The sequence below is a fragment of the Falco naumanni genome, chromosome 7 (assembly GCF_017639655.2).
Source record: "Falco naumanni isolate bFalNau1 chromosome 7, bFalNau1.pat, whole genome shotgun sequence".
NCBI lineage: Eukaryota > Metazoa > Chordata > Aves > Falconiformes > Falconidae > Falco > Falco naumanni.
The window spans coordinates 14,057,454-14,080,844 of record NC_054060.1 but is presented as its reverse complement, the minus strand read 5'-3'; the positions used below and the strand labels follow the sequence as shown (position 1 = coordinate 14,080,844).

General features: G+C 41.3%; 2 protein-coding genes across 5 annotated transcripts; both read right to left on the bottom strand.

The window, feature by feature from the left end:
- Positions 1-823: 823 nt before the first annotated feature.
- On the bottom strand, positions 824-5,185 carry C7H15orf40 (chromosome 7 C15orf40 homolog). 4 transcript variants are annotated; one of them, XR_005829024.1, is made up of 5 exons: positions 5,061-5,185; positions 4,860-4,986; positions 3,700-3,827; positions 1,118-2,398; positions 824-1,033 (listed from the first exon to the last, which is right to left on the bottom strand). XR_005829024.1 is itself a non-coding variant. In XM_040601869.1 (5 exons), the coding sequence occupies exons 1-4, from the start codon at positions 5,130-5,132 to the stop codon at positions 1,567-1,569; spliced, it is 420 nt and encodes a 139-aa protein (XP_040457803.1). In that variant the 5' UTR covers positions 5,133-5,185; the 3' UTR covers positions 824-1,340; positions 1,530-1,566. The 4 variants fall into 4 exon arrangements, 3 of the variants coding, with proteins under 3 accessions (XP_040457803.1, XP_040457801.1, XP_040457802.1); XM_040601869.1 differs by having other exon boundaries at positions 824-1,340; positions 1,530-1,659; XM_040601867.1 differs by having other exon boundaries at positions 824-2,398.
- Positions 5,186-5,520: 335 nt separating this feature from the next.
- BTBD1 (BTB domain containing 1) lies at positions 5,521-22,708 on the bottom strand. Its single transcript, XM_040601690.1, has 8 exons — positions 22,181-22,708; positions 15,224-15,380; positions 14,562-14,667; positions 12,769-12,966; positions 12,337-12,529; positions 11,700-11,787; positions 7,350-7,496; positions 5,521-6,445 (listed from the first exon to the last, which is right to left on the bottom strand). Exons 1-8 carry the CDS (start codon positions 22,588-22,590, stop codon positions 6,287-6,289), a joined length of 1,458 nt encoding a protein of 485 aa, XP_040457624.1. The 5' UTR covers positions 22,591-22,708; the 3' UTR covers positions 5,521-6,286.
- Between the last annotated feature and the right edge of the window lie 683 nt (positions 22,709-23,391).

Here is a 23,391-nt window from a genome sequence, read left to right as displayed (position 1 = left end):
CCAAATGCAAACCATTAAGCAAACAGCAAAAAACCCTGGAGACTTAGTTCTCCAAGCAGTGTCCAAACAAGACAGTAACATTTTTCGTAACAACTTTAAAATGAGTCACCTTAAAGGAGCTGTCATCTTGACAAACACCAGTTCTCCAACTCTAAAAACAATGGTTGCAATATTTATGAAAACAGGAAGCATAAAGAATCTCCTAAAGCAAAAGACTTTTGTCCATGAAAAAATATATTATGAGCTGTGAAGTCTGCACTGCATGAAGCTGGTAAAGAAATTTAGCTGTAACTTATGTATTCGTAACATTGTTTTCCAGAAGGTATGACAAAACTTAAGCAAAACTTCAGAACAGCTTTTCTTTTTTACTTTAGGTATTATTTTAGTACATGTGTGTGTATATATATGTATATATATAAAAATGACAACCATAATAAAGATAGAACAATTTCAGACATCAGCAGTGATGCAGACAAAAAAGCAAACTCTTACCATAGACATGTAAGATATCACATATATTTTTAGGAAATACTAGTTAAATCCTACTCTGACATCCAAAGCATGATAAAGAGAGGTTAAGCCGCCTTCTAATGAGAAGACTAGAAGCCCTGAGACTAGAGTACAGTTGCCCATCTTGTTTCAGACTTCTTGTTCTGTTCTACAAATGAGACTGCTCAGTTCTCTACATGTCGGAATATTACTCATTTTTAAACCAAGGAAAGAACGCAACAAAGCCCTGTTTAAAAATAACACTCCAATAAGTGACTTCTAGGAACCCTCCTTTTTTTTTTTGCTAAAAATATAAACACAAAACAAAGTTTGATAATATTTTTTGCCCCTTTTATTAAAAACAGTCATTACACTTGATATACATTTGGCAAAGATAAAAAATTTTATCTCTACTTTTCAGGAAACTAACTACAGACTACTATAAAGTGACACCGTGTATGCAATTACCGGGTTCTGGGTCGGTTTCTCATAGCGTAAACTTGATTTTGTTGCAGTCCTTCAGGCCATTCTGCTTTTACCTTGCCTGAATGATCAACAATAGTATATTGGCTTCAGGTATGTTTATTTTAGATGACATATGTGCATAGCGCAAAACTGCAGCCAGTACCTGCTATTAGACATTGAAGAGAATGTTCTTCCAAGGTCTTTACCATTCAGGCAGACTCTTCCTTTTGTACTACTTTTCACATTGAAGCTTGTCACTCCAAACCTTTCACTTCGTTAACCAAACTTGGTTTCACTAAGAAACAAGTTTTCTAAACCATTTGTTTAGGGACCAGGGAAGAGGAAAAATCTTACCAACAGGAAACTATCCAGAGAGGAAAAAAAGTCTGTAGTGACAGAAGCAGATACAGAGCCTCAGTAAAGATGAGTTTTTCTAACCAAACCTACACAAAACCCTCAACTACACAGCAGTTACATTAACAAGGGAGGTGCTGAAAGAAGGATCTTTCCCCAATCATTACTCACATTCTCAACATGACCAGATTTACATTAAGAGACAGTATCAGTCCATTTACCAAGATGCGTTGTCCCATTTCCCACTCTTGTTTTAGGTCAACTGGAAGCTTCTTTTTTCAGTTTTTCTAAGATTTCATCTGGTGTCATTGACACCAAAATCTTCACCACTTTTTCACGTGATTTACCACCCTGGTTTAGACACACACACACACAAAAAAAATCTTTCAGAGAATCACCACCATATACACATTCCAAGAAAACCTCACTGTAATGCCAAACACATCAGGTATTTTAAAAATAGTTCTTAAACCGTGGGTATGCAGGATTAACAGCAGTAAGTGATAGTTCATCAATGTCCTTTCTAGTTATTTGAAAGGTAGAAAACAATGTCTTATCTACTCTCTTTTTAAAGTAGGATACAGGTCCCAAAGCACGCCCTGAAATGATGGTCTTTTTTTAGGCTAGAACAAAAAGCAAAGAGTGATGTTTCCGTAATTCACTTCTATCACCTAGAATCAAGACTCCAACTAACTTGCATTTTTGTTTTTTAAAAGTGGGTGTGTTTATATAGGTGTGTGTGCATTTGATAACTGCGTTTTCATATCTTTCTTCAGAGTTGTCTCCCATAGAGTATTAGTTACTCTTAGGCTGAATTCTTGGGTTGGCAATATCAACTAAATGAAAACAAATCACATCATATATAATCTAGAAGACATTGAGATTCATACAGCCGTTATTAGAAATATTATTGACCTGTTTTTTTATTAATGAAAAAAAAAGGCTATTTCACATAGGAACTGGCAAAGCTGCAAACTCATTTCATATTGCCTGAAGACACTACTTTGATAGTATTCAGTAAATCATGAGAAACAAGTTGCTCGTTGATCTGCAGCCTGGTGAAAATTTTGAAAATCCCACAAGGGACACCCTGAAGGAGGAAAAAGTCCTTAACACCACTATACAGAAATATAGCATGAGATTTAAAATTTAAAGTAGATTTTTGAAGCAGTCTAGCCAGCTGGTGATGAAAATCAAGGCCCTTGCACAGAAATCTGGTAACTTCAGTTTTATACTGGACCATTTCCCACCAATTTTCTGATTTAGGTTGGTTTTGTTAATGTCAGCACTTATAAAGCAAGTAGCATGTAAGAGAGTGACCAGTACCAAAAATCACTTGCTGTTTATACCTAGATCAGGACAGAAAAAAAATCTAAGCCACAGGTAAAATACAGACTTTACGACAAAACTTCACAGAAAACAAACAGTGGCTTGTGAAAAACAAACATTTGCATGTAATTATTCGGACACCATAGGTCAGAATAACTGAATCAAGGTCAGACAACACTGGCCCCTTTTATGCTCAAGTCCACTTGACACTTATGAGAATGATCTAATTAAACCTGAACATCCCTGTAAGGTAGGAAAACAATGTTATCTGTAAAATGTTGATAAACAAATGAAGCAGTTTGCCCATGATTCATGAAAAACAAGACCCAAATCTTTGCATATCTACCTTTTGGCAACATGTTGCTCAATTCATTGATCACATTGCCATTTACCACTACCCTTTAACAGACTTCTACAACTACTATATTAAACCAACAGACAAAAACAAAAAGCACCATTTTTCACTGTGTTCTTATGTTCATAAACTATAAATGAATGTGGCTGGAAAAACTGACTTTAAGTACAATGAATAAAACAAATTATTTATTCAGTGCAATGAATAAAACAAAGAGTTTCCACTCGCCAAAGTCAAGACATGTAAATTCTAACACAAAGAAACTCGAGGCCCAGCTATAATCCAACTGCTTATGTGTGCTCTTGCTTATGTGTGACAGTTGTCAGAAATTTTTCACTCAAATACATGTTACTTCAAAAAAATGAATGAAAAGCTATTAATAAAATGCACATTCCACAAGTTTTGTGAGCTGCATTTGACGTGAAAACGAGAATCTTTGAAAAAAACAGAAAACATGAACCACACATACTTGGAAAATACATCATGATGAGAATTGTTTTGACTCAAGGTCAGCTGTGGTTTTTCATACACGAGGTTTGTTCTCAATTAATCATTCCATCAACTTGACTACACACCTTTACAATGTCTTTTGGACTGAACTTGGAGAGAAGCTCCCTGTACTCAATGAGCAGGTTTCAAAGTCTTGAATTTAAATTGCAGTAGGGCAAGACTGAAAGAAAGGTGGCAAAGGAAAATAAAGGAAGTACCTTCTCTAAAATTACTTCACTCTTCTTCACTTCTAGCACCTTAGAGAGGTAGCGACACAGCTCTGCATTTGCCTCCCCTTCTGATGGAGGTGCAGCAATAGCTACACCTACTGCCTCAGCTGTCACATCTGCAACAAATATTTTAAGGTTTTTAAGCTCAAAACATTCAGTTAACATCTCCTAAAAATGAATGTTTACGCCTTCAAAAGCATTTTAATTTAAAACCAAATAAAGTTCTAGATTAGCAGGTAACCCCATTTTTACACTTCACAAATTCCCTGAAGTTAAAACTATTAGCCAGGACAAAGCCCATCATCCGATACAACGAACAGCGAAGCCCTCAGACCTGGATCCGAGCGCAGCCAGGAATTCTCAGTCCTCACACAACCAGGGCCCTGTCCTGAGCCCCCCGCGCCACGCTGCCCGTTCTGATGCAGGTGGAGCCCAGCTCGGCACCACGTAGCGTAACACAAATCACGTCACCCCAACACAAAACGCACGCTAAGGCAGCCTGCCCAGCGAGCTGCGCTACCATCACCGCTTTCCTTCCGTTGCCAGTCGAGCCTGGATACTCCACTACAGTCCACCACGTTAGTGTCATGCACATACCCGTGTAAAAAGCAGGTTTGAGTTTGTGCATAAGCAACTCCGCAGTTGTAGAGGGAGAATGTGTTTCATTAGCTCAAACGCCTACAGTTTGAATAAAACCGCACAAGCTCTTGTGATACAGAGCATGCACGAAATTACAGGTCACACTGAGGCGCTGCTCGAGCCCCTTTGCTGCAACTCCCCGCAAAAAAGCCCGTTCGGGAGCTCGCACCGCGCTCGCTGCACCACCTGGCCGCGGCAGGCCTGCAACCGCCGCGCTCTGCAGCTGGCTGCGGGGCTCCGGTGGGTTTCTGGTTGCTTCTGGCTTGCTGGGCTGTCTCCGTAGCGCAGGCGAGCGGGGCCGGCTGCAGGGCTGGCCAGAACGCGCAGCTTTCCCGCCGCGGCCTCCTCAGGCGGGACGGGCGGCCCGCGCCGCGCCTCACCGGGGGCGCCCGGGCCCCGCCGCGCACAGCCCCCCGCGCCCGGCCCCGCGGCGGCGGCCCAGCCCCGCTCTGCCCCGCGGGGCACCGGAGACAGGCCGGGAAGCAGCCCCGCCGCGCCGGCGGCCCCACCTGTGACGGCGCTGCACCGGGAGCCGGGCTTGGCCCGCACCGCCACCCTCACGCAGCCGTCGCCCGCCGCCACCACCGGTCCGGCGGCGGCGCCCGGTCCCGCGGGCTCCTTCCCGGCTCCTTTTCCCTGAAACAGAGGAACAGCCGCGGTCAGCGCGGGCGCCACCCGCTTGTCCCCCCCGCGGGGCTGCCCGCCCGCACCTTTCGGGGCATGGTCCCGCCGCGCCGCACCGGCGCCGCCAGCAGCCGCCGGAAGCCGCCGAGGGCCGGCATGGCGCGGGGGGGCCCTTCCGCCAGCGGCCGCTGCCCGCCTCGGCCCGCGCCTGCGCGCTCGGCGGCCGCCGCTCGGGGGAGCCCGCCCGGGCCCGGGGAACCGCCCCGTCCCGTGGGCTGCGCTAGGGCCTGTGGTGTGAGAGCCGAGGCGTGCGCGACGACGGGTGTACTTAAAGAGAAATTAGGGAAAAGAGGGTGGTGGTCTTTTTTCCTCCTGTGTTCTCAAATTATTACTTTAGTATAACTTAGCAGAGGGGAGAGGGGTTTGTACATGAAGGCATTCTACTACTACACAAACATGGTACGAGATGCTGAGTACTATATACATACAGCAGTTGCATCAAATTAGTGTATGCAATCTGTAAAACTAGTTGCACACAAATAATCCTTAGTTCATACCAATTTCTTAGTATTACAATGTCCAATGATAAAATACCATCATTACAAGTCTTGTATTCTCATTTTCACATTATACATTTTCTTATAGGCACATATGTATATACAGTGGCTATTTCCATAACCAGCTTTATGTTCCAAAACAGCCCTTCTGAATTAAGAGATTGTGGAAAGGTGGGTGTTGCTGAATTTGACTTTGTATTTCTTCAGTGCAGCTGCACTCTGAAGTACTAAGTCCATTAATTCTCCACAGCTCATCCAAAAGTCAAGATGATAGCAATGCGAATCCAGCTTTGCTGACGTACTTCAGAATACTATAGTAGCAATTAATGTCCGTAAGGTGATTCCAAGGTCATTGCAGAAAAAAAAGTGGAAGCTTGGACTACAGCAGCAGCTTTACTGTCCTTTGAAGACAGGTTGGGGAAAACATATGCAAGAAGTTCATAATGAGTAAGGATTTTCCAGTTCCAAAGAAATGAATTTTACTACACAAGAAATGAAGGGGTGTAAATACAGAGCCATCACAAGACACCGTTTCAAACCATCTTTTCAATATACAGAGTACTTACTCCACGTGACCATGAAAAGATATATTACATCCTGCCAATAACAATGCAGAGAAAATAGCTTTTCTGGTACCTCTCGAACAAATTGGTTTTGTTTTCACACATTCATGTAATTTCACAGAATTTTTTAACTGCTGCCAATAGTGAGCTGAAGTCCACTGATATACTGACATTTGAGATGATCATGTGAAATTATGTATAAAATATTATTTCTGGTATCTGTCCATCTTCTATCGATGTACCATTGTTGTTACCGGGTGAACTATAGAAGACAAAGCATGTTTTGCTAGCAGTAGGAGATTCATGGATCACTTTCTTCAAACCTTTTGTTCCATAATGAGAATCAGGACCCTGAAAAACATCAGAAGAGATTAACAACTGATTGGAAGTGGGCAGGAAGACTCCCAAGATGTTGAAGTTCAAACACTACTATGATTATTTTAATAGTACAAAATTTCTGACCCCACATCATGCAAGTTATATAGAAAAATCACAAACAGAAGCAAGTGTCCTATGTCTAAATAACAAAAAAAAGTTTATCTGGCAGCAGATTTAAACCACTTGATTTTATCCAACTAGTAATGAATAAATACTTTCTAGTATTTCTCTTTATCTTACAGGTTGTCTATATTCCTACCTAGTTCCCTGCCTCAGCTTCTTTTCATGTGCAACATTTTTTCCCCAACCCATTCAACCTTGACTTCTGTATAGGGAATTATATTTAAAAGGGCATTAGAAGATTTTTTGTAAAACACTGAATAAAATTCGTCCATAACATTCAGGGGAAACTTTCCTAGAACAAATAATTCTTTCCTATATTTCAGCACCAGTATTTAAAAAGTGACTGGGGGGGGGAGGAAAAAAAAAGCTTTCAGTTTTCTTGACTCTAGCTAGTGGTTAGACTATCCTTGATAAAAGAAATCCAACTTACATTTTGAAAGAGAGCTGCCAGATTAAATAATCTAGATAGTGCTTTTGCTCACACAAAACTAGCAACTTCCATTACGACTCAACCTAACTCTTACATCAAGCCAGAAAATCGGAAGGCACAACAGATCCAGTTATGAATTCTGTGCTATGGCACAGAAGAGAGGTAGCAGTCGTACAATTTACTGTAGACTTGAACTACATCCTTCATTAGCACTAAATTTAAAAGAAATTCAAGACCTAGAAGACGCTTTCCCATCACAAGACAGATAAAAGAGCAACTCTTGCATCAAAGTAACATTTTCTTTTGTACTGTTAGGATTCTTACTTTCAATGTTGCGCAAGCTGTGTAGCAAACTGTTGGCAAAATCTCTATAGGTTCTTTGAACATAACTCTGAACGTGCTGGCTGTTCCATCACAACTAAATCCAGTATCGTTTTGTCCTAGCGTTTGATTCTTCTCATAATCAATTATCTGTACAAAAACATGAAAACAAAACATTATTTTTAGGTTTACAAGCTTGAGAAATATTCTTACCGTGCACATACTAGAACTAGATTACAAGCAAACACTTGCCTACTCCACCCAGTTTAATTGCAAGGATAGTGCAATCTCAGAACTGCGAAGTAGGTGAAATTTCCCGATACCATTAGGGTTGACCCAGCAGCGTGCTGAATGATGGCTTGTAAATTTTACACGGGCTGCCCCAATCTGTGGGCTAGATTCAACACTGCTCCAACGAGGTTATACGATCTTTGCTTGGGAGACAAAGAACAGCGCTTAGACCTTCAGCTTCTGACCTCCACATACTACACGTAATCCCGTACTTAGATCTGCTGATCTTTGTGTACCTACACTGCCCACATGAGGGAAGGATGTTTGCTGGCTGCGGCTAATTTGGAAAACAAGTTTTTACTGATAATATAAGAAGTCAATGACACACTCTTAGAAGAACTTGCACTGCTATGTTTTATACAATTCTATTCTATATTCAGAATAAAAACTATGCTCGCATTACATATTATTTCTTTTGCCTTCAATTTTAGCGGTGAAAAGGAATCACTATTGAAGATACAGTAATAGCAGATAACTCATTTTTCATTTTGGGTAGCAATCCTGATCCATGCTGCAGAAGATGGATATCAGAGCTTCAGAGTAACACGAACATTTCTCATTATCACTGTGCTAACAAGAATCCCATCAATTTTAGTATTTTATTATGAAATTGCCATATAATTTTTAGTAGTGCACAAATTAGGTGAAGCCCTATTCTAGGCAAAATGTGCTCCGATTTTTTCCCCCAGCCACAATCAATAGCAATATTAACAGTTATAACGCTGAAGTCCTAAGCCCCTTTCACATAAAAGATGTATTTGCAATCCACACTATCACTATTTTAAGATGGGCATTAAATGTTTAATTCTCTGAAGCTCTGCTAGTACTGATGCAGGTCCAAGAAAAGTAAAGACACAGGACTGAAATACCCATCTGAAAAGATGGTGACAAGAAGTTTCAGTATCACCAGGAATTGGGGATACTTCCAGAATAAAGAGAAACTGTGCAAGATGGATGGCTTTATCTGAACCACAAAGGTACATCTGCCTTTCAGTATGGATCAGGAGCTTGTTTTCAAGTGAATCTCTTTTTCATTCCCACTTAATATGCTTCAGTTTGCCTTCTAAGAACTACATTATTTTCTGATGGAATAAACCCAGCAAACATTCTGAGGGAGCACACCAAATGCTCTTATCTGCTAACAGGAATTTGGCCAAGAGAATCAAACAAGAGTTAATGCAAAGTAAAAATGCACAAACAATGTGTAGTATAGCAGCTAGATCTTCAGTACCAACTCTTTTGTTCTGAAGACCCAATCTAGTACACTATGCTATTCATTTACACAGAAGTATAGTTTTAGAAAAAGAAAACCAAACTGATGGTACTTCAAGTCAGGGAATCTGAAAGTGAGTTTTTAAACTGAGGAATGCGGAAAAGCCAACCAATTCCTTCAAAACTTCATTCCAGATACATTTTGTTTGGAACAAGGTAAGAGGAAAGGCACAGCATTATTTTCTTAAGAGACAGACACAAAATTCCTACCCTTAAGTACAGGATGGTCAGAGAGTAGTAATCATCAAATAGGAAACAGAAGACAAACTGTCATTTAAATAGGATGCCCAGAAATGACCTGAAACAGCAGTTCCAGCACATGCTATACATCTATGAAATCAGATAGAGACAATGGAATTTCTGTCCCCAAAATGGTTACAGACTCTTTCTTCCACAAAATTTCCCACACACCTTATATACCGATGTGATAGTACCAGGTTACAAAATACACAGCACAGAATAAAACTCTGCCAGTCATGGAACGCTAATACCTTGTTAGAAAGCTTAGAATCAAATCAAAACTGATCTCAGCAAGAAAGAGAATTCAAATGGACTGAAATTCCGTATTAAAAAAGAAAAAATATATACTGCTGGAACAATATTAGAAGACTACAATCCTGACCAGAATACGTTAAGAGAGATCAATCAGGCTACAAGAGCAGGAAATATAATTTTAGTGGTGTATTCAATTACCCGCTCAGACCGGGCAAGTATCACATCAAGCCATGAAGCAGGGGTGACATTTTTAGATGCTATCACTGACCGTTTCATGGGCTTGCTAACCAATTGCTCAGTAGGAAGAAACGCAACCCTTGCTTTAGTACTGAGTGATGAGCAGGATCAGATTCAAAATTTCATAATGGAAACACTACGTAACAGTGTCCATTATATACCTAGAGACAATGCTCCCACGTGAACAACAGAAGCAAATCCGTAACAGCTGTGCTAAGTTTCAAGAGAAAAATGAGGAAGCTTGTTCAAAAGAAGCTAAAAGGAACAATTAAGGAAATCAAATCCTTGTAAGAAGCATGCAGACTACTGAAGGACATTGCATGCCCAAGTACAGTATCAGTACATATCACCTATTAGGAAAGGCTTGAGAAAAGGGGAAAAATGCTGGCATGGCTGATCAGCAAAAGGCTATTACTGGACATAAGCAAAAAAGAGCATCCTTTAGAAATACGAAGTTGTATACAGATTAAAATAGGTCAAACTGACACGTTAAAATGTAAAATATAGAATTAGGCAGCCCAAAAGAAGGTTTAGAAACAGTTATCTGAAAGCATCAAAACCAATGTTACATCATTCTTCCAACACAGCAGTAGAAAAAAGCCTTATAGACGCTCCCTGGCAGGCTAAACAGCAATGAAGATACAAAATGAGTACCAGCAGGATAGTCTTCACATAGGAGCCTGGAGAACAGCAACACAAATAAATCATTTACCAGCAGAAGAAACTGGGGAGATTTCCATGCTGGGACAATGTTTTCAGCAAGCCTAAAACTGAAGTAACTTTACAGAAGTAGTTACAGTTAACAGTAACATACAACCTCGTGCCTAAGACTGAATCAGTAGCAAATAGGATGTCAGTTTTCCCCAAAAGCTCTAGGCAAGGACAAGCCCCTAAGCCCCAGCACATGTACCAGGAGAACTAAGAACGTAATGAATACCCGACCAGAACAGACAAATGGTCCAGTGCGCTCCAAAAGCAGCAAGAGGACATGCTGCTGAGGGTAAGAACAGAAGTCTGGACTCTGCTGTCCATTGCCCCAGCACCCACATCTGGTCTACTAGGGGTGCTACAGTGTACATCCCCCTTCTGTTCCTTCTGGAATCTTCTAATGGATCTGCTGTTGATGAATGAACATGTTCAAACACCACCAAATTCCAAACAGCGTATCTGCTTCCTGAGGCAGTATGTTAGTATCCTCTGCATTAAAAAAATACCCTGATCTGTTTTGATCTTCTGCTAGTATCAGGAAGAATCTCCTGGTTATATTCTGGGGTTTGGTGAACTAACAAACAGTTCTGCATTTACCTTATCCACTGCCCTCATGATTTTAGCAGCATTGCTCACACTTCCCCATAGCCTTCTCCTCCAGAAACCGAAGAGTCCTAGCCTTTTTGGACTCCCCTCATAAGGAAGCAGCTCTATCCCTTTAATCATTTTAGTTACCCTTTACTCTACCTTCCACTTCTACTGTGTGAAACTGGGAACTGCACAAATTACTCAAGATGCGGGCATACCTTGCTTTCATACAGCAACACAATGTCACCTTTTACCTTGTTTTCAGTATCTTCCTGATGACACAGCAGCTTTTTTAGCAGTCACTACATGTTATGTCACTGATTTCAGAGAGCTGTTGGACAAATCCAGGATCTCTTTCCTTACTTACTAGAAACTTTTATTAACGGACAGACTTTGTGCACAACTGAACACATTACAAAGCTATGAAATTCCTCTGCAGAAACCTTACAGGAATTCAAGGTTAGACTGGGCAAGTATCCTGAGGAAAGCTTCACCAGGAGCTACTAAATAGAGAAAATAATCTGTCTCAGGAAACACATATACTGAAAATGATTGAAGGACAGAGGAATACAGCAGAAAGGGAGAAGAGTTTCATATTGTTCTTACATTTCCCTAGTCATCTGCTTATGATCACTGTTGGGGGAAAACCACAGATTAGATTTCTGGGCTATCAGCTGCTCTTACCCAAATACACACTAAACCTTTTGCAAGTACTACAAGTGTAGTTTTTGCATAAGCCTATTTAAATAGGCTATACTATACCTGTATGTTAACTTGATAGTCTGTGGGTCCATGAATAGATCCGTATAATCCGAATCCCACTATGGAAATTCTTCTATTAACTGTGAACCTAGTAAGACACAAGCCAAGAAAGGAATTTATACAACTGTGATAGGTGCATTATCTTATTTCCAGTTAAGTACAAAAAAGACTCCCACTGAAGAGTAGGGAAGTAAACTAAAAATGACTTTTTTTTCTTCAATAACACTTTCTATTTAGATTTCAATAGTAAAAAATACATTGTAAGGTATCAACTTTATAGGTTAAAGCTTTGCTAACTACCCCAAGATACTCAGTATGACTAAACAAAAAATGAACAGATTCTTTTTAATATCTCTGAAATAAAAACAGATCAAGACTTGGTATTTTTAAAAGAAATATGCAGCTAACACCTAATCACACTAGAATACACCCAATCCTCCAGGACTTCGTTCTTTGCTGCTTTCTACTTTATGTGCACAACAGCTGAAGTTATTTTTAAAAATACAGAAAAGATCAAACATGCCCAAACAGAATCAGCATGATTGTTACTGTATCTTATGCCAAGAAGTTGAGAAATTTGTTTGTTTCTTCCCACACAGTTCTCTCTTTCTCCTCCTGATAGTTTCAAAAGCCATACCTAATTCGATCACTTGTTCCACTATAGCCCCAGCGACTCTCCACTTGCTGGAACCTGTTAATGCTGCATTCTTTTCCTCTAAGGCAACATCTTGGTCGGTCAATATAATCTACTTTAGGTTTAGGATTGACAGTAAAATGCAGAAAGAGATTTACTACTTCCCTATCTGACAAAATTCCAGATTGAGCAGGACCTGTGAAAAGAAAAAACTTCTAAGATGATTCAAAGAATTACTTTGACTGTTTTATTTAAACCACACATATTTGCAAACTGAAGATGACAATAACATTACACAAATGAAAGCATGTTGGAAATCACATATTTTATTAGTACAGTATTAATAACAGAATAGCGTGTTAAGCATCTAAACACTCACAAGCAAACATCGCAGAGATATCATCTAACATTAAGAAAAAGAGCCCCAAAACCCACCTGCTGCAAACTCTTCAATAGTCATTAATGGAAAACGGATTAAGGAAAGAGCTCTTCCAAGGACTTTTTGTTTGTTTCCAAATGTCGGAGGCAGTTGTTGTCTTTGACATTCTGCTTCTGCCCAGCGAACAACAGCTCCGAAGAGTCTACTTTCTCGAATACTAAGGGTATCTCTTTCTAGAACTGCACATAATGTGTCTGAAGAAAAAAAAAAGTTAACAGATTTAGGTCAGTTTTCAACCAAACCCGTAACTGCTGCACATGAAGTAAGCTTGAAATGTTAAATAAACACTAAGAACATTGGTAATAAGACATCAAAGATAACTTATGTATAAAGAAATCTCCCAACGGTGTACAGATTCCAAAGTAAAAAAAATAATTTTCCTGCTAGGAAGGCAGCATATGAACTTCCTTCCTGACTCCTAAGTGTGTTACTATATATAATCTATGCAATGACAATCAGTATCCTAAACAATTTCTACAGCTAAGGCAAGATCAAAACTGGAAGTGACCAAGCGGTGAATGCACACTACTGAAAAAGCAAGTTGATCATAATGACACTCATATTCTCATCCGAGTAGCCACCTGTCATTCTGGATTAACTACAGACACAAGCAGCAGTGGTGCACACAAAACCAGTTTAAAGACGCATGAAAGTCATCTTAAACATTGACGTATTTGCCACCCACAAAGCCTGAAGGTGAAACACAGGATGTGAGGCAAGGTACTCTCACGTGTTTTGCAAAAGCAAATTTTCTTGTATTTCTTACTTCTTCCAGCATTTTATGAGTAACAAGTATGAAAAGATTATCACAGAACACAAGCCTGAAAAAAGACGTGCTTTCATATTCTGAATCTTCTGTTGTCTTTCGGAATTTTTATATGCCCTGAATTTAAGCAAGGCATGATTACAATCAAAGAAAATATCATATTGGAAAGTCAAAACAGATTGGGACTTATCAAGAGTAGAGATGAACACTCATAGTCTTGGTACAAATCTCACTGAACACAAGTTAACGATGACTTTACTTAAGTAAAGAAACTTTAAGCAGCTGGAATACCTTCCTTCAGTCTGAGTTTTTCACACAGTCTAGCTGAATTGAGTAAAACCTTAGAAACATATAGTAGCACTCAAATTAAGTATGCAAATTTACAACTGCTAGCTTTTCATACAAGGGAAAACATAGAAACCAGCAGTTTAGATATTTATTTCTTTTAAGCAGATTTCATAAGTTGTACCTGATGGGTGCAACTCTGAATAGAGAAGTACCATGCAGCAACAAAACAGTGATTCCCATTACACATGAAAAGCAGGTGTGGATCCCTCAGGGAGGAGGCACAACACTCAGCAAGTGAAAGCTCTGGCTTTAGTGAAAGTGTAATGTTACCACAGTGGGAGCCTCCGGACACTGCCATTAATCAAATGGGACCCCAACGCAATGGAACCCTGCTCGGGAGCAAAGCTCAAAGGAAAGCAGTGCAGGGGTGGGTAATCAAACCTGCACTGATTAACATATCATACATATGCAATGTACTATTTTGCTCATTAGCAAACTCACTGATGTAATGCAGGTGCTGTTTTAATCCTGAGATCCACAGCTGGCTGTCACATTGGTGCCCGTGCAAAGGTGGGTGCAGAGGAGGGGGAAAGCAAACCACCCAACGCTACCACAACAAGGGGGTAAGATGTGCTTGGGACCCTACATACTTGGCTAGGCAAGGTGAACTACCCCAGGTTACTGTAACAAAAGCCTTCTCATGTCCTACAATTCCCTTCAGAATTTAATGCTTACCTATATCAATATCAGTAAAGCCTTCTGCACTTATTGCATCCATAGTACTTTTGTCTATTGTGTCAAGACAAAGACTAGCGAGCTGAGGTTCGTCGAACAAACGAGCCTAAAAAGGTAAAGAAACACATCTTAAGCATAAATTGACAAACCACTTACCTTAAAAAGCAAGTATTTTTACTCTAGTATAGATCCAAATTAAAATAGGTTGATTTGTTTAGGTACTCTTTGTGTTTATACCTTAAAGAGCACTTAAATTTTCAAAGCAGTACATAAGGAGAACTTACTAAATGCAAATTTTCCTTCATGCTTATAGTTTAATATTGGCAATATAACTAAAAAAAAAAGTACGCATCAAGTCCACTGTAGTGAACTGAAGCACAGTCTTAATAAAAAAGTTAAGAGATTCATGCAAATACACTGTAGAATAAACTGGCTCCACTTGAAATGGCCCAGTCCATTGCATATGGAAAAAAAGGAGAGAGAGAAAGGAAAAAAAACCCCTTTCCTCCACATTAAGAAGCTGAGTCTGTAAAAATGCTAACAGACCAACAAGACATTTTCCTACATAAATGAGACTATGTGATAGCAAACCCACTGTGAAGTAATTTCCCACCAAATACAGATTTTCCTAGTAAATAAAAACTAAGCTTAAATTTACCTACTTGAGTAAGCAGCATAAAGGCATTATCTGCTCGGAGGTGCTTCGTTAGAAAATCCACACAATGTGCTTCCAGGGCTGGGACTGCATACTTTTTAGCAGTGTATAAAGTAGTCATGACTGTTTCTGGACCAATTTGAACTTCATCTGAGTAAAGAAACCTAGAAATCAACACACAAAACAAAACATATCTTGAGGAGGGCACTCAAGCACCACATAACTGTCTCTTTGCATACAGCAAACAGGTCAAAGATTTGCACTGTGAACATGCACCAGCTGACCATGTAGCATTTTTACAAATTAATAAGCTAGGTAAAGGGTTGAAGAAAGGCTACTACGTTAACCTAATGGTATACATTTGTTTTAATTATGTATTACTCCTTAAGACTGATCTGGCTGTACTAGTTATACATAGCTACCAAACTGTAAACAACAGCTGAGCTGCAGAATTACTTAACATATGAATGCATACTCTTTTGATTCACTAGAAGGGCTGCACTTCTAAATATCAATACGTAACCCTCTACGGCTGTATTACTGAACTTAATTTACTGACTGCACACTAGCTTCCCCGCCACAAGGAGAACAGTGTCAATGACTTATACTGTGACAACAAGTCAAAGTTACCATTCTGTAGTGTTCAGAGGACAGAGAAAAGGGAGCAATATACTAGCAGATGACCTTGACGCTTCTATTCCTGCCATAGCAAGACATTCTGGCTTGCCTCCACTGTTTGAGGCTAGACGATTAGCTGCAATTTTAGCATAAGCTGAGAACCAAAAGATAGAAGCCTCCACCAAAACCAGGGAAAAAAGCCTGTTTCCTGAACAGCTGTTATTTGAGACCAGAGAAGATAAGATTTATTTTAATGTTCTGTATGGAAAAAGATGACTTTTTAAAAATAACTTTTCTTACAGGTGACATTGAAGATAATCTTCGCCACATTTCAACAGTTTTTCAGATAATAATCAAGAATAGCCTGTGATTTACAAAAATACATTTGTCCTCAACACACACACGATTAAACATAATACACCAGGGCACATTAGCAAATGCGGGAATTCCACAATGAAGACCAAGCCTTTCCTTCGTATTTCTTAAAATTTTTTGTTCAGAACCTCCTGGAAACGAATGGCAAGCAACAGAGATGAAAAAGGCGTGTTTAGAAGGGTTTTAAAATGTAATAATATGAAGTTTGTATTTAACAGAAGAAACCTGTGGAAGTAACAGACTCAAACAACGGGGAGATCCAAGTAATAGAAACCAAGAATTAAAGCCTCAACTGAAGTTCTTTACTGTATTTCTTATACTCCAAAAATAATTCTAATTCTCAGTAAGTGCTAACACAACTAAATATGGCATTCAATATTAAATTTGCTGCCACTTACCAACAGGTACATATTTACCATGACAATAATCCAATCTATTCAAACAGTCAGCTCTCACATCACTTAGAAAATGTGATATTCTAGATTAATTCTTTAAATTGGATTTACATCAAACAGCTTTGAGAAAGAAAGTTTAATTAAATGCCAGCTTTTTTTAGTAAAAGCTTCATACAGTTCTTTTAGAACTGATTTATGAAAGCTATGAATTATCTGTTGATGAGAATGATGGGCTGCCTTTGCAGGTCAAAATCAGTGACAAATTTACTTTTAAAAACCTGAAATCTCACAAGTACAGAAGCACAAGTACACAAGTTTGTATACCAAACTGGCAAGTTGTTCATTAAAGCACTAAGATAGTGCTATTAGATTTTGCTTTTGAGATTTAGAAAAATCTGTTTTAAATGCCCTAACCTTCCTCGTATGACTTTTTAGGAGCTTGAAGACCAAATCACACAGGAGCTGAACATTAACAGGCTGTAAAAAACCCCAGCACTATCATGCAAATTACATTACAAATTTTACTTAATTAAAAACAAAATAATCATCAAGTTGTTTTTGGACTATGATCTTGATTTTATTCCTTAAGTTGGTTCAATCTGAAGCCAATGAACTGACACACCAGAGAAGCTTATCTGGCTTGTGGTTCACTTTCTGCTACACCTTCTTAAGAACCAGGCTGCAGTTCCAAGCTGCGCTTTTCTGATCCTTGCTTTCCCAAAAATTTTGCAATTTTTTCCTCACATGATCAAAAAAAAATTACATGGCCAAATGACAGGAAGTCAAATGTGGCAATGGGACATATACAGGTTTTTCATTCATGTGAGATCTAAGAGCTACTAGATGTTTTTTCATCCTATGAAGGACACACTTGAGGCTCTATGCTCAATCCCTCCCCTGCCATATGGCTAGATATACATTAAGAGACACTCCCCAACCTAAAATGCATCCATGACAAACTAACAGGACTTAAGCAATGAAAGTTCTGACAAAAGTTTGTACAGCATCTCAAAACAGTAACCAAAACATCAGAAAGGTATCAACACTATTTTCAGTGCAAATCCAAAACATAGGCCTGTACAAGCTACTATGAAGAATTTAACTTTATCCCAGCCAAACCCAGTACATTCTCCAACCCTTATTGCATACCAGTTACGTCATGTTCAGGTCCCACACTATCGCAAGATATCCTCATCAACCACCTCTCCCCACGTAAAACGCCTGTAAAATGTACATAAATATCCATAAAACATTCATTGAGTTCATTTGGTCTATGACTTTGGGCTCCATCTGTTATGATAATTACTCAGGACAGGAGAGATGGTGTGTTGCATGGAGTTACTGGGCACTATTGACCTCATTATCTGTTTCTAGACATCCATCGTCAGTGGGGCATAAGAACTCACAGTTACATACTCAAACTGAGAAAACTCATGACAAGAAGTGTCCAAATACATTAAGATAGTCACACTGTCATTTTTTTGTATTTACTATTTACAGTTTTTGACAACACCAATACTTTTCTGGGATTTTCAAAGCCAAACAGTATTCTTTTGCAAATACAAAAAAAAGTGTGAATTTGCAAAGTTAAAAGGTAGCCGTAAAAACCATGAAATATGGTAATAAAGTACATTGCTCTAGGATGCTGTATAATCCCATTTCCTGTAAGTATACAGATAGATGATAATGATGCATTCATGTACTCATAGAAGAGGAACTCTCTTCTGCCTAAAAATCCCTCTGCTCACGTGCCAAGAACTCTGTCTCACTGTTAACTCTATTTGTGGCATGCCTGAACCAGCACACCTTTATGTTTACACCACTATTTTTCCTTCACTTAAATCAGTGGGGCTCAAGATCACTTACCCCTCCCCCTTGCCTTCTTCCCTCCTCTATTCCTCTTTGAGAGACTTACAGAAACAACCTATTTAGACACCGGTTAATTTTACTGTCATCCAGGATGGGGGTCTGTGTGTGTGTGGGTGTGTGTATGTGCACAGTGGAAGAACACTTGTAGCGACCAAAACATTTTTTCCAAGTGACCACTCGATCACTCACTTTACATAAGTCTCCCATACATTTTATGCCACTTTTCTTTACTCTCAGGTTAGCGCTTCTTTCTCCCCTAGTCTTAGCATCTTCCCAACAGCTGAAATATTTTCACCATTATAAAAGCACATAGGAATCTTTTTCCAGTTAGTCATGACTGGACCCCTTTATGTACTGCTTGCCAAAGTCCTTTGCAAAGACGTTTGGAAGACTGGTAAATCTGTGTGATGTCGTCACTTTCCTTTATACTATGATCAAAGGACAAGTTAACATACTGTTAAATGTGAATGAAATTTTTAAAAATCTAATTTAAAAACAACAAAATGAAAACTGAAAGCAGAATTCTACTAAGAAATTTAATTTCCTTGATCATTGCTATTCAATTTGCACATTTATAAACGTACAAAAAAAAGCTTTAATTGGGAAGCAGATTCTGACTTTGTGACTGATACTATCTCAGCTCTTAAGGATTTACCTGTCAAACTGCTGAGGTAGTAAGCTGCTTATAAAAAACTCCTGTGTCTCAGGTTCTAAAACTCTTAAGGCAAGAGGAATACTGGATGATAAGCCAAAACACACAACACAGTCATTTCTAAGCCTTTGAGCTCAACCAACTGTTCCTAAAAGTTCTCTCACCTTCCCCAGCCAATTTTAAAAGGCTCCCCTTCAGCCATCTTTCCAGTTAAGATTTTAGTACACAGACAAGCACAACTACCCACCTTTCTCTAGGTGAGGGGAAAAAAAAAAAACAAAGAAACCCTGAAATGAGAATTACAGTGGTACTATCAAAGACTCAGTCCATTATTTTAAAATACCTTAACTCTAGAAATTTATTAGAGTCCTCTGTCAGAAAAAAAGTAGCAACTGTAGCCCATTTTAAATTGTGTACGAATAGATCCAAAAGAAAAATAATTAAAAAAAGATGTCACGCTACCTTGGTGACTATCAGATGTTTAAATTGTTCTAACTACCTTTTTCTTCCTTATAAATAATTCTTGAATTACCATCTGTTTTGTGACAAAATGCTAACACTGATAAAAGTTTACATCACAGGACAGAGAAATGACACTTGGTCCCAGACAGATACAGACGAAATGAATTTTTAAGAGAATCAGAGAAATTTTCATCAAAAAAATCTTGTCTTTTGACTTTAATTTACAAGCAGCATTTGTTGTAAAGTAATCTTTATGAAGATAATAGTAGATTTCATAAAGTAGATCTTTATGAAACATGTCAACTACAGATAGTACCTAACAAAACACATAAGTAAACAAAACTGGAACAAGCTGTGGAACACTAAATAATGGGTAAAATATCCCTAAATTTTTTGTATCACTTAAACATTTCCTTTACCTTGACGTTCATTTGCTAAGTATATTCAAATATGCCACCTTAATTTCTAGCCAACACACTTCAAACTGGTCTTTACAAAGATTAAAGACAGGTCCTATAAAAAGCAACCATCACTATCTGACAATTTACTAGTGACAGACAAAAAAGACCCAACAGTGCAAGTTGTAAGTCTTGCCTCCTCTGGCCAACACCAGGAAAAAAATAACAGGTTGTCTTACAGTTGGTATACTTTCAGGACAGTGTATACAAGCATGAAGTCATCCAGTACTGGTATGTAATGAGGAAGTTCTCCTCAGATATGTTTTTAACAGGGCGTTGCAATGTATATTTATGCCAATATAGGCTCAAAATATGGAATGTGGAAGAATGTTCTATAAAGCTGCCATGTATTTCCTACGAAAGAAGACATCAAACCTGAGATGTTTCAACAGTTCATCAGTCTGGTGATATTTAGACAAGATACAAGTACAATCAGTTTACTTACGTAAGTCCCCTGGCCGTTACGTACTAGCAGCTCTACCAGCACAAGATGGCTTTTGTTTGCTTCTAACATCTCTTCATTCATTTCTACAGCTTTCAAATACCACCTTCTTATCTTTGCTTAGAACTCTCCCGTTTCCGTGTTTATATTTTTATCCAGACAACCTTTTTCTCCCACCATATCCACTTTCACCAGTGTTTTTTCCACATATATATAAACACATATATGTGCACATTTACTTTTAACCTGGGAAACTATTTAGCTTGAGACACACTTACCCACTGTCTCCCACTCTGCTACAGAAACTTTTCACCTTGCCACTCATTCTTCACTAAGAATGCGCAAAATAAACACAGTTCATTTGCTAACAGCAACAGAGAGATATTGCTGCTGCCTGGTGGTTTGCTGGGATTTTTTTTTTTTAATTTGGTTGCTGCAGCTCCTGTGTCCATGATTACTAAAAGGACTATGTGACTCTTCCTCTCACTGTTCTTACCTGTCAGGCCTCAAAACAAAAAGAAAGTTGCTATGACTTTGGAGCTTTTTCCATTACAGAAATCTTGGAGACACTACATATTTATTTCCAGGCAACATTATTACTTGCTTCCCAAATGTTCATTAAAGAAATCTGTTTCATATATTTTATATAGGTTTTACCTAGCAGAAGAGTTTCTTTGGGAAAAAAGGTTAAGCAGTTCAGTTGTATTTATCACACCACAGCCTGACGCACAAAGAAACTGTCAGTAATTGTTTCCATAAACACCATAAATTTTATTTACTAGACTGTATAAAAAGAAATGGTAGATATACTCATCTGTTCCGTTAGCAAGAGAATTGGCAAACGGCAAATAAACTCAGTTCTGTGAGCATGAGAACCGGCAGATCCTGTTCTGCCCAAATTAGAAATCACTAACCTATTTTACATGCTTTTTGCCATCACTGCACTCATGGTCTCACTTGGGTGGTTTGAGTTTAGAAATCAGTTAGTTACTACTGTCCCCTCTACACCCAAAAGCATCTGAAATAAGTGTGATTACAACGGGTATTATGCTAGTGAAAAGATATAACAATTTATTACTACCGCTGAAAAAGAAAAGTGGATGAATAAAATTTCAAAGTAAGTAGCAAATGAAACGAAAAGGTTGGTACGACAGCCTCTGCCCCTTCTTAGCCATGACCAGACGAAGGACGGGTAGTTGCAACACTCACAGGGACCACGCATTCCCTTCATCTTACTTTAAAATTAAAAAAAAAAAAAAAAAAGAGAGGAATCAAACAGCCAGACCAGCCACCTACCACCAGCAGAGAACTTTTCTGAGTGGACAATGCGCTGCCTAGAATGAGGTCACTTCTCCCGGGAAGAGGATGCAGAGGGAAGAGCAAGACGGAGCCAAGCGGTGCTGGCGGGCGGCGTGACCTTGCGGTCCAGCCCGCGGGGCGCCCGCGCCTCTGCGCTGCATCTCCCTCCACCGGCCCGGGGCACGGCAGGGCTCCGCGGGGAGGGCAGCCGGCGGCGCGGAGCGGGGAGATGACTCCGGCGGCCGAGGGCGGCGGGAGGACACGCCCGCCCCGCAGCCCCCACCGCGCCCGGGGCCGCCCGCCCGCCCCGCAGCCCTCACCGCGCCCGGGGCCGCCCGCCCGCCCCGCAGCCCCCACCGCGCCCGGGGCCGCCCCCGCCCCGCCGCGGCCGGACCTCAGCAGCGCCAAGAAGGCGGCGGGCTCCACGTCGGGCAGCTCGATCTCGGCCGAGGTGGTGGCCATGCCGCCGTTGAACATCGCGTCGAAGACAGCGCTGCCGGCCGCCAGGACGAAGCGGTGGGCGGGGATGCGCTGCTGGCCCGGCCCGGGGGGCGCCCCCCCCACCCCCGCCGCGGGGGCTGCCCTTGCCCACCACGAAGTGCACGTCGCTGAGGAGCTCGTTGGAGAAGAGGAAGGCGAAGCGCTCCCGCAGCGAGCCCTTGGTGGCCTGCCAGTTGTACAGCGGCTCCCGCTGCAGCACCGCGCCAGCCTCCACGGCGGCGGCGGCAGCAGTGGCGGCGGCGGCGGGCGTCTCGGCGGGTGTCTCGGCGGGGCGCAGCCGCACCACCCCCCGGCGGCCGCCATCACCGCCCTGCGGGGCCGGGCCGGGCCGCTCCGTCCGCCGGCGGCACGCGAACCCCCGCCGCGAGACCCGACGTCAGCCGCTCGCCGGCCCCGCGCCGCGCATGCGCCTCCGCCTCGCGCAGGCTCGCGAGCGGGCGGCGAGGCTGTTGCGGCCCGGCGGCTGAGGGGCGGGGCGGGCGGCCGAGGGGCGGGGCGGGCGGCTGAGGGGCGGCTGAGGGGCGGGGCGGGCGGCTGAGGGGCGGCCGAGGGGCGGGGCGGCCGGCCGAGGGGCGGGGCGGCCGGCCGAGGGGCGGGGCGGCCGGCCGAGGGGCGGGGCGGCCGGCCGAGGGGCGGGGGCGGCCGGCCGAGGGGCGGGGCGGCCGGCCGAGGGGCGGGGCGGCCGGCCGAGGGGCGGGGCGGCCGGCCGAGGGGCGGCTGAGGGGCAGCGCGGGCAGCTGAGGGGCGGCGCAGGTGACTGGAGGCCTTAGGACAGGAGCGTGGTCCCCCAGGGGCCGGCGGGGTCCACTAGGCTGTGATTTGGGTCGGTATCACTTACTAGTTTTGTGGGGGTATCTGATAGCTGCATGTGCGGCACTTCCAGAGCCACGAAGAGGAAAACCCAGACGTGCAGAGCACTGCGACAGTCACAGAAATTCATGTTGTTACATGTGGGAATGAATCAATCTTGCAGCTTGTCTGTTTAGGCACATGACATACAAACTCGTTTTTATAATGTCTGAGTCCTGACAATAACAGCCAAAAGAAGGATTGGTCACCTATGTCAACTATTTCTGAAATACTGTTGAAACATTATTGACTGTT